Here is a 12310-nt window from a genome sequence, read left to right as displayed (position 1 = left end):
AAAAAATTTCTTCTCTAAAAACAGTCTTCTAGCTAGAGTTTCTAGACCACTTTTAGAAGTGGATTCATATCAGATAGTTACAGAAACGTCAATATGAATCCTCAGGGAGAGCCACTAGGCTAGGACCCGAAGCGTTTTTCGAAGTCCATAGATACCTGTGGTTATGGGCAGTGCAAGGAGCACACCCAGACCTGGCGCTCAACCTAATGAATACAGGCGGTGGGTGCACAACACAGATCCCACAGCTCTCTGAAATGGTAAACGATTCAATAAATTTCCGTGAAAACTCCAAAATGAAACAAAAATTAAGACGACACTACCACAGATTTGTTATATTTACTCTTTGATTTAAAACTCTGGGAATTAAAAGGACAACTTACTTATCAGGCAAAAGGAAGCTGCTGGGAAACCGATACCACTCTTTTCCTACACAGACATTCACAGGTCTGCCTTCTGGGACAGTGTGGATGGTTGGATCTGTAGCAATTCGGTAAAATTCTGGATACAAATCCAGGGGCCCATGATATCCTGGGATGGAGAACAGTGAGTGAAAGCCAAAGATGAGTAAGATGAGATTCTGACATTTAATTATAATGCATGTTAACATCCCACTGTAATCCACATGAAATTTAAAGAGTGTGAAGGGCCCGAGAAATTCCAGCAGGGAGCCTGCTCTACAGGTATGAAACGTCTCTGTAGTTGGGAAGATGGTTACAACAGAGGCCCTATTTTGCCAAAAATAATTTGCTTTCTTGCCCTTTTCTACATCCCTTTGCCTTTTTAACTTTATGTTCCTTGAGTATATTGTAATATCCTAGATCCACATAATGATTATAAGAAAGAATATAAATCATGAGAATTTCATCCCAAATATGGATTTTAGGTTTAAGGCTTCCTTCATTCATCATCATCCATTAAAAATTTTAAAAAATCAGTAAAAACAGAGAAAAATTATAGTTAATCACACTGAAAGGAATTAATCTTCTCTTCAATCTCAAAGTACAGAAGTTACATTCCACTCATTAAGTCTACAGGTTTTCCCTTTAGAAAAGGCCTCTTCCTATTGTAAGCCAAATATGTATTAAACAATCCTGCATCAAGTAAAACCTGATGTGAAGTGCCTCATCAGTGTGGGTTCAGATATCCTCAGCATATCTACCTCTAAACAGCGCCACGGAGCGAGAAAACGATAAAAGCCCAAACAGGAAGACGGTTCCTAATGCCAGCCAATTTGATGTCACAGTATAGTGCTCTAGGCGGTATCGTTGAAACACAAAGTGGTAACATTTCTAGAAGGAAAGAAAACTGTGTTGATTAAAAAAGATATACCTTCCAGAATAGACATAAACACAAGACATAGTAACGAGAGTGAGGAAGCTAAAAAAGAGGTTCTATTAAGGGCCTGAGCATTTGCAAACACTTAGTAAGGTACTCACTCCAAATCCTAAGATAAAAGCCAACTCCTCTAAGACTGACTATATAGTCTTGGCCAGCCAGAGGGCTTGCTGAGAGAAATCTCACTAGTTTAACAGGAAAATTATCCAGATATTTTGTTAGTACTTAAATCCTAACAACTTATTTTTTAAAATACTTAAAAATGATTTTTTGATAGTTTTCTTTGATATATAAAGTATTTTCAATCTGTTTTGATATAGTAAGCATTAATCTTTACTTTCCTTACTGACAAGTTTTCATCACAGGTTTCAGTATCAACAAAATGTCTCATGGCCAAACAAGAATTGCCTTCATAGAACACTAGAAATGTGCTGTTAATTATCTGCTGAAATAATTTGTAAACTAGATCATTATTATAATATATACACACATGCATGAATTCCACTGTCTTTGAGTATCTTCTCAGATTTCTTTCCTTCCTGCCTTCCCTCCAAGATGGGAACTACTTTTGGTAAGCAATTTTGCAATATATAACAAATGCCATAAATCTGTTTGAACCCTTTTCATATTTTTGGGAATCTGTCCTAAGGAAACAATTCAAATATCTAAATGAAGATATTTATCCTAGCAGTATTTCTAATATTGAATAAATGAGCAACCTAAATTCTAACATGAATTATATACAATCATTATATTATATATAACCAAGTCAATATATTATATATTACATAATAATGTTATGGCAACATAGAGAATGTAATGGTATAATAGAAAATTAAAATGGATATAAAGTTATATGCACTTATTATCACAAACATAATAAACCCTGATATGTGACATATAAAAATGCCAAAAGGTGTTTTTGTTAGGGTAGTGGAACTAATTTCTCTTTTATCACTTCTAAATTATCTGCAATGAAGTTCAATTACTTCTATAATTAAAATTATTTTTTAAAACTATCACCCTAACATTGATGAACCTTAAAAACATTATGCTAAAAGTGAAAGAAGTCAGTCACAGAAGACCACATATTTTGTGATTCCATTTATATGAAATATCCAGAATAGGCAAATCTATAGAGACAGAAAGTAGAATAGTGGTTGTTTAAGACTGGGAAGATATGGGAAAGGGATCGGGGAGAACAGCAGCTAAAGGATACAGGGTTTCTAAGATGATGAAAATGTTCTAAAATTGACTATGGTAATAGTTGCACATATCTGTGAATATACTAAAAACCACTGAATTATACACTTTAAAAAGGTGAACTGTATGGTTTGTGAATTCTATCTCAATAAATCTTTTAAGAAAAAAAATATCATCCTAATTATTTTTTTCCTGCCAACTGCAAATGGTAGCAGAGGGTAAGAAAGGGTCCAAGGTTCCTAAGACCATAAGTACAGATATATTCAAAGTTATTATAAGATTAGCTCCACCAGGGAATTGACCTGGACAAGTTTTAAACCAGGATTACAAAGTGTCTCATACTGCTAATTGCCTGATGTAATCCCAAACTCTTGAGCAAGTTTTATTCCAATCTATTAGTTGAAGAGCAGCCATTCCATTAGCTCTGACACAGAATGGAAACTCTGTGATTTGATTCTTGTTGACAAGAGACAAATTAACACCGCAAATATATAATCAGCAAATAAGAGTATGATAAACAGCTAAGCAATCCATACATAAAGCTTTAATAATATGATCTGTATCAGGTTTAATGGTGTGGATAAAATATCTTATGTGAAAGCATCCTATAATTTGCACTTAAGTTTTGTGAGCAATTATTTAATAAGTGAAACAGAATGAGGCAGATATACTTTTCCCTGAAACTCACCTGAAGTGCAGAAAGAGCCACAGCGCCACAGAGACATATAAGTGGATATACAGGGAAAAGAAATCTCTCCTCTTTGTGAGGCTGGATGAAGAAAATTATAAACCAAATATACATTGGAGCCAAGGTAAGCCAATATGGGTGGCCTAAATTCTGAACTGCAAGACACAGAAAAATATTCACCTTTCAACATATTAGAACATAATAACGTATTTAGTTTCATCTTATCTTGATCTCAAATTTGGCAGTAGGGCCTAGGACGTTCCATAAAATGCTTCAACTCTTGTATTCACACTTTCTGCAATGTGATAAACGCAATAAAGGCTCAATTAGAGAGAGGAATATACTCCTTAGCTCTCCCAAGAGATCCAAAATCTAAAGGGAAGCACGATACTGGATTTGGCCAGAACACAAATGAAAGTCAAGTTAATGGATAATAGAACTTAATAAATTCTACACTGGGTGAAGAAAAAAAAGCCATCTCCTGCTAATGAATCCTGCCACTAAGACTAAAGGTTCCTGAGATTAACCAAAAGTATAACACAAACTATTTCTTAGGTTTTAATTCCTATGTTCTGTTTAATACATTCATCCTCTTATCTATACGCCAGTCTGTTCAAATAGCCATAGATCAAAGGAAAAAAAATTGTTGGATTCTCAAACTCATTACTGGTTTTCATCATGCCAGAAATGACAGAGATTGTTTCAAAGTAAACATAAAAATGTTCTTAAAGGAAGTTTACTGATTAAGTTTTTTCTCCTCTTCTGCAATATTCATCCACTTTTAATACCAAAATTGTAACCAAAATGCACTTAAAGCATGTGAAAGAATTAAAGGAATGTAATGAACTCTAATATCTAAGAACCTGCTGGAAAGTTCCTGTGGTTAGGTTCATGAGCACTGAGTGACAAGCCTGCAACCCACAGTGAAGGCATCTCCTACCGCGCTTGTATTAGTGATAATGAGCAGTGCGGACGCTGGCAAAGTGTAGATAGACAGCGCCACCTGGTGTCCACTGTGCGGTAGTGAGCAAATTTAGAAGACAAGATCAGGACTTCATCCCCTCCAGCAACGCCTTATCTAGCGTTCCTGGATTATCTGGATCACTGCAGAAATTCCTTAGGGATAAAAATTCTTAAACTGCAATAATAAGATTATCTTTAAAACTTTTTGCTCTAAGATTTTGTCATGAGATAAATCCTATAACTTAAGATTTATACTTTTCCAGGTAGCATATTTTAAGTTAGAATTTTTTTTAATTAGAAGAAAATAAATCTATTTATTGTCTATAAGTAAACAGTCTTTTTCTCTTTTGTACCTTAAAGGCTAACCAATGATTTTAAAATGTGGCCAAATATTTTGAAATGTCCTCCATAAAATATACAAACTCAAAACCACAGCTGGACATGATGGGATCATGGCTAATTTATTTCCTGTTGCTTTGTATTTTTGTATGTTTCTTTTTCTTTTAAAACAGTATTGTTTCTATTGTAAAATACATGGTAGAACATTTTAAAAAACAGAAAGTACTCATTTTCTTACTAGGCAGATATGTGCGTGCATTACACATTTTAAATCAGTATTAGTTTATGCTGCACAATTATTTCCTACTGTAGTAAACAACTTAATGTCTTGTTTTTTTACTTATATCACAAGCATTTCCAAATTTTCCATAAGCGTAAGTTATTATTATTATTATTTTAATAGAGATGGGGTCTCACTATATTGCCTAAGTTGATCTTCAACTCTTAGGCTCAAGCAATCCTCCCTCCTCAGCCTCCCAAGCAGCTGGGACTACAGGTGTGTGCCACCTCGCCCAACTACCATAAAGTATTTTTATAGTCAGAAAAATAGTTACTTTGCAAAAAAAGAAAACGTGATTCTTAAGAAATAGAAGACGTAGAGGCATAAGTTAACACCTCAAGGGAGCAAACAGCTGAATCCAAAATGTGGGATGTTATGCAAGATGTATGGCCTCATTTCTTTAAAGAAATCTTTGGGAGAAAAAAGTGAGATGGGGTCCTCTTAAAAAGCTTAAGTAAAATAACACCAAATTCAGCATGTGAACCGCGGTTAGATTCTGCTGTAAACTAACATAAGGCTATTTTCCAGATAACCTAGGAAATCTGAATATCAATTAGGTATTAGATGATATTAAGGAATTATTGTTAATTTTGTTAGGATAAGGGCATTATGATTATGGTAAAAGTCCTAACACAAAACAAATGATGCTGAAGGCTGCTCTAATATCCTTAAACCACAATGAAGATGTTATAAATCATTAATAGTAGAAAAGCAGAATGGAGGTAGAATGGGGGGATCAATCACATGGCATTCAAATCAGACTGAAAAGTCTGAAATTAAATCTCTTTCCAAACCTCATATGAATTTCTGTTCAAATCTGTATTCCATAAAAGAAATGACAGGCACTAGATATCCAGAGCCACGACAACTTGAGAAAACACCAGCTGTGCAATACAGAATCAGAGCAAGTAAAATAAATGGCAGACCAAACCTTCCCCAAGAAGGCAAACACAGAAGCAAAATGGAACAAAGAGAAGCATCAAGCTTCTGAGGAAGACCAAGCTTCTCTTACCTCAGAAACAAATTTGAGGGAATCCATTTTTGGTCCAGTTTTTAAATTTTTGGTTCAAATACTTTCCCAAAGTGCGTTTGCCTCTAAGGAATCTACCAGGTAAACACACATTTCTTTAAAAGAGGGAAGACTCAGGATTGTTAACCTTCTGAAAAGCTATAAATGTTTTTCCCTCCCTGGGTGATTGTGTAAATTACACCGACTTTCTCACTTGAAGGGATAACAAAGCTCCTTCTGGCAGTTTAATTTGCAACAATTAACCAAATCTTCACATAGGTCCAAATAATCAACAAATACAGACTGAAAATTGAATAAGCCAAGGATTTCCATAGGAAGAAAATGGAGAATAAAATAAGTAGGATTCTTCTTCGGTTCTTGGTATACATTGTTACTTGCTCTTTTCCTCCCAGAAAACCTACCATCTGTTATGCCACTCACCATGAAATCTCTGCAGGAGGTATTCCATAAGAGAAGTCAGTGGCAAGACCAGAAGAGCCAAAGCAAACGCTATGTTGAAATTCAGAAATCCATTAATCAAATAGAAATACCACGATTCTGTACCTGGGGGAGACACAAGAGGTAAGAAATAATTATTGCATGCCTTCAACGCCTATTACAGCACTTGATGCATCTTGTCCTTTGTTTAAGTAATACGGATGATCCAATGCTTCAAGTCAATGAGAGTCCACAGCCCACTCTTTCATGCTCAGCCACACACAGGAGCACAAAACCAGAAGATAGGAAGACAATGGGATTGGTCATGAGGATTTAGACAGAAATCAAGATTCAAATAGCTAGTGTATTTACTATATGGACCACATCATCTAGCCTAAATTGCTATGTCCAAATGAAACAAATACTTTTTCAGAACCACCAATTAATTTAAATATCTTTCAAGCTACATCGAACTAAAATGATAAGAATGCCATTTCAACTTAACTACTCTCTCAACATTCTGCAGACCAAAGGAAAGAGTGACAAGAGAACATGGTTTGAGCTATTCAGGTCTCTCCCATTTTGTTTTCACCTGCTTGTCCCATTTACATTCTAGCATCTTTCCCCTTGATATGCTCAATCACTACTTTATAGTCATGTACAAAGGGCACCATGTGTTTGGTAAAAAGCAACAACTTGTTTTTCTCAGAATCATGTTCAGAGACCCAGGCCCTGCTCAGAAGCTTTGAGGATTGAGAATGAAGCAAAATGACTAAAAAACCCAAGCCTCACTCACACTAGTTTTGATTCTTTAACTCAAACTCCTTAAACCCAAATGATGAGAAACAGCCCCCCTCTGCACATTTAGCAGGTTTTTCATCAGCTTTTCCCCTCTGTATGATTACTTCAATCAGGCAGTGAATGACACACGCGGGTTTTAATCACTGTGTGTTGTGACACCCGCCTTGCACCATAGCAATTTCCTGCAATCAGCATTGCTTAAAAGGGTAATTAGAAGGCAGAGGAATAGTCAGAAAAACCTGACATTCTTGTAGCTTGCACAGCAAAATAAGATTAGAAACCAAACCCATAATGCTAGAAACATTCAGGGGAGAAGTAAAAGGGAGGGAGGTTACACTAAGGAAGGGTTCAAGTTCAACTCTGTGTCACCTTTGGGGGAAGCTCCTTCCTTTCTAAATGCAATGACTGAGATTGTTCATGAACAGAGGTCCTATTCCAGGCCAAGTTCATAAGGGGCATTTTAATCTCGTATTCTTTACAAATAACATTTGGGTTAGGAAACTAATGGATGGTTTTATTTTTAAAACAGACATGTGTCTTCTTTGGATTTTAATTAATATTTAACAACACATTTCCTAAACTGAGTACTTTAGGATCCAGTTTCCAGAGAGGTAAGCTTTTGCACAATCCTCTCCTGACTACCAGTGTGGAGGCAGTGCTATCAACCTTTGACCTGCCTTTTTCTTAATAGAATTCTGGAAATCTGAGCTTGTGAAGAAAAACCACAGAGTGACCAGAAAGGAGTCATCCTTTATATCATCTATAACAGAGGCTAACCATCAATAGAAAAAAGCCCCTTGTCTCTTTGATATTTGCAAATATAGATTGTTTTTTCAGGGAAGCTCTTAAGTTTCCAGCAAATATTTGTCCAACACAGCTTACTATACCCTCCTATTAGAACTATTTTTTTAACCTATATATACTATACTCTGAGATGCAGAAACAAAAGTATTAATTTGGTAAACTCAATTATTCGTATGTGTTCAGAGCTCATAAATAAAATTCTCAGCTAGGCTGTGAACATTTCATAATCGACGGTTAATTCCCAGAAGGATGGGGCAAAAATTGGGGGATAAGCCAAGAGTGAAGAAGGTTCAAGTAATAACATTTTTAAAAACAAGGGCAAAAGGGAACAAAAAGAGAGAGTTCTTTAGCCAGTGTTCTCCCCTACTGGATGACACACCTGCCTGAGGAAAGAAAAGGGTATAAACTTTTATCTCTTTCCTGGGAGATACTCAATGCTGCTGCTCAGAAAGCATTAAAGTTGAACTATGCAGAAAAAACACTTCAGAATGACAAGCTGAGCAATGAACTGGTGCAAGATGTTAAGAGAAAGAAAGCTGGCAGCAGGGTCTCTGCAGGGAGTGACTCACCAATCTGCCTTTTTATGGAAAGTACCTTTCATTCAAATGAGCTGAAGGGAGCTTTCAGAGAGGCCAAAAGAAGGGATAATGTTTACTGTTCCACAGATTGAATGAAGGGGAACCATTTTACATAACTGTAATTTTACAGAACTGTAGGAATTAAATTACAGTAAGTCATCCTTATAAATGTCAAATTTGTACCACCAAGAGGGAAAAGCCACCAAATTTCAACAGAAATAATTAACAAAAGAACAAAAGGCTCTAGAACAATTCTGGCTGGCAGTCAACTTTAAACAGGACTCTGAAGACCCCACTGAGGCTTTTTCCTCTGCTGCTGCAAGAATGGAAAACTGTGGGCCTTCTAACAGAGGGCATTTGCCTGTACCTTCTGAAACTCCCTATCTAGTTCTCTGACAGCCCTTGATAAAATTCATAAATAGGCAATGGGATCTTGTCCTAAGCTGCAAAGTGGCATCCTGAGTAGACCCCCTGTTCTTTTTGAGGAAAGAGAGCTTCCTGCCTTCTCCAGGACTGTCTACTCCTCATCACAGTCTCACTGTTCACTCACCAGACAAAAATACTTCTCGACATCAACACATGAGAACTTGAAATGTTATGAAAGGCAAAATCAGTGCCAAGACCAATCACCTTTTTTTCAGCAACACTAAATTTCACCTCCTGATCTTTGATCCCACCGAGATGTTTTGCCTATGATTTTGCAATTTTAGCCTTCACTACTCTAAATTTCCTAATTGCCAAGTATTCTTTACCTCATCCAAACACTCCTTTCTTCAAAATAACGGTCCAGTGCAGTGCTCCCTTGTGAAAGAGAACCTCCCAATGTGTGTGTCACTCTGCCACCCAAGCTCTCCAGGGACTCACCCTCAAAGCCAAAATGCACAAACCTTCATAGGTGCAACTTCCCAACCATTCTATAGATTGGATCTTAACTTTTACTACCCCAATTCATGCTGTTTTCACTAAGCTTAGTCTCTTATAGAGGCTCAATAGCCAAACTCCAGGGTTTTGCTAAGGTTGTTTTCAGTGGAAAGAACACAGGCTTTGGAGTCAGACAACCCTGGACTCTTATTTATTTATTTATTTTTGACACAGAGAGCAGTGGCATGGTCATAGCTCACAGCAACCTCAAACTCCTGGGCTCAAGCCATCCTCCTGCCTCAGCCTCCCGAATAGCTGGGACTACAGGTGTGTGCCACGACATCCAGCTAATTTTTCTATTTTCTTTTGGTAGAGACAGGGTCTTGCTCTTGCTCAGGCTCGTCTCTAACTCCTGAGCTCAAGCGATCCTCTGCCTCAGCCTCCCAGAGTGCTGGGACTACAGGTGTGAGCCACCGCACCTGGCCTAACCCTGGACTCTTATCCCATTTCTGCTACTTAGCCAACTGGGTGGCAAGTTCCTCACCATCTCAACCTCAGTTTCCTCATCTGGGAATACAGATTAATAATGCCTATCTCACAGAGTTTTTGTGAAGGGAAGAAGATAGTATGTGTTAAATTTCTGGCACATAATAAGCATTCAATAAACAGAAGCTATTGTAATTAATATCTGTGAAAAAGAACTCCTTTTATATCCCCTGGCTTCAAAAGAAAAGAGTCAACTCAGATCTGGAATACGTCATTATCATGTGCTATCTAGTCAAGAAAGTGTAGAAAGGTCCCTTGGAAAACCAGGAACAACAGAGAGGGTAAATATTTATATGATTACAATCACAACGGAGAGACTGAAACCAGCTTGCTCATGCCTTAATAATTGCTACCTAAAATTCAGCCGATGAAGAATATTATATTTTTCAAAAGAACTCAGTATTCAATCTTTTTGCCTCAGCAGTCCCTATGCTTTACGTTCCATTTGTCTGAAATGCACGCCCTAGCATCTACACTCTTACTCTCCCTTCCAGGCTCAGTTCAAGAACCACACCTTTCCTGATACAACCAGAGGGACTGGCTCCTATGATTCCCTGACTATCTCCCCACTGTGGCACAAAGATACACTGTCCTGCAATTATCTATCTGTGTGTCTGCAGCCTCATTAGATAGCAAGTTTCATGAGGACACATGGTAAGTGATCAAAAGCAATTTGCTCAATGTTTAACTAAAGTCTATCTGTCCATTCATTCAAGAAGTATTTGTAGGCGTAGTATGCTCTTACAGATGAGAAACAGCACTAAGAGATGTGTGCAAAAACTATCAACACAGTGCATTTTTAATTTTCAGATAAGAAACCAAGTGCCTACCATAGCTAATGAGGCACTTGGAGTAGGAAACTCCTGTAAAATAGCCAAAATAATGCCAAATAGTGCCAAACATGTAAGTAAAGTGAAAGAGCTAGAGTTTCTAAGACAAAAGACACACTATTTCACTGTTTGACAAGAAAGTACTTTTCGGTTTAAAAAGCATTTTATGGGCTGGGTGCAGCAGCTCACGCCTATAATCCCAGCACTTTGGGAAGCTGATGGAGGAGGACTGCTTGAGGCCAGGAGTTCAAGACCAGCCTGGGTAACACAGCGACAGCCTGTCTCTACAAAAAATAAAACACATTAGCTAGGCACAGTAACATGCACCTGCAGTCCTAGCTACTCAGGAGGATGAGGCAGGAGGATTGCTTGAGCCCAGGAGTTCAAGGCTGTAGTGAGCTATGATCACACTACTGTACTGCACTCCACCCTGGGAGACAGAGCAAGACCCTGTCTCTGTAAAAAAAAAAAAAAGGTATTTTATATTTATTATTCTCACTTTATTTGGTACCAAGAAAACCCCAAGTCAGCACCATAGCAGGTCTAATCAAAGTGGTTCTAGGAAACAATAATAAACAGGGCACTAATATAACCTGATAGACACACCAGAATTAATTCAGTCATTCATTCTTGACAAATCTTTACTATAAACCTGGAATATACAAGGAATTCCTATTCCTAATATGGAAGTAGTCTCTCTGCAGGCCTGCTAAAGCAAAAAAGAGGTAACACTCTTTAAAAGAATGGAAATCAGACTAAAAATAATTTGTCAAATTCAAAGATGAGGTACAAGTGAAAAATTCTACCATCAAGGAACAACTCCCCAAAGTCTGCCTGACCGTAGTACTGCATCAGGCCTGTTAACAGCCTGTGTGACAATCGCCTCTTCCTAACAAGGCTTTTGCTACCACTAGGAAAGCAATCAGCTCCTGCAAATCCAAAATAGCAAAATCTGAAATGAAGCTATCGCAGGTTCATCAAAGTAGGCAGAAAGAAGCCCCCAGGACTCTTCCCAGTAAAAGATTGAAATGAACAGCAAATGCCAATGTCCAAGGAAAAAGACTGGCCACTGCTCTACTGGATCCCAAAACCTACCTACCACAGGGGTCCCTGACCAACCCACTATTAAACTAGAAAAGTAAATTTAAATCAGAATTTATTCTTTCTGTCCTACTTTCCCCATCAAGCTGATTATTTCTAGATTTAGAAGCCTCATCAGTCTAGAGGGCTACAAAAATATCTGTCACTTTCATATTCTCTCACAGTTTTATAAATAAAGTCAGAATATCAATATATGAATGTAATAACCCATTTATATGAAAGTAGAAAAGCCAGTTTTTCAAAATTAACACAAATTAACTCAATTTATTCACCACTACAGAATGGATATTATGTTGCCAATAGGTTCTGTGTAAAATGATTTCTACTGTGCAATCTGGATCTAAGACCTTTTATTGTCTTGTGGAATCAAACAAAATTTTACAAGTAAACTAAAACAAGGGGCAATTATAAACATGCAAACTCTTCCAGGCTAAAGGGAGACATCTAGAGGCAAAAGCTTAAACATGGGGCCATTTCTCGTGTCCTCAGGCATCTTGGAGCCAAAAAGGAGCCTTTTTAAAGTTCTTTCACTTA

The 12310-nt window shown here is 37.3% G+C and overlaps 1 protein-coding gene across 9 annotated transcripts in view; it reads right to left on the bottom strand.

Annotated features, from left to right (window-relative positions):
* ALG9 (ALG9 alpha-1,2-mannosyltransferase) overlaps window positions 1-12310 on the bottom strand; it is a 95693-nt gene that overhangs the window by 62796 nt on the left and 20587 nt on the right. For all 9 annotated transcript variants that reach the window (XR_006736332.1, XR_006736331.1, XR_006736333.1 and 6 more), the window contains 4 exons: window positions 6259-6381; window positions 3227-3381; window positions 1160-1289; window positions 381-528 (listed from right to left, as the gene is read on the bottom strand). Coding sequence is in view for 6 of the 9 variants with exons in the window: in XM_045556614.1 (XP_045412570.1) it covers window positions 381-528; window positions 1160-1289; window positions 3227-3381; window positions 6259-6381 (556 nt within the window). In the remaining 3 variants the exon portion in view is untranslated. The remainder of the gene's footprint in view (window positions 1-380; window positions 529-1159; window positions 1290-3226; window positions 3382-6258; window positions 6382-12310) is intronic.

Source organism: Lemur catta, chromosome 7 (genome assembly GCF_020740605.2).
Source record: "Lemur catta isolate mLemCat1 chromosome 7, mLemCat1.pri, whole genome shotgun sequence".
Classification (NCBI taxonomy): Eukaryota; Metazoa; Chordata; class Mammalia; order Primates; family Lemuridae; genus Lemur; species Lemur catta.
This window is presented reverse-complemented; position numbering and strand designations above follow the sequence as displayed.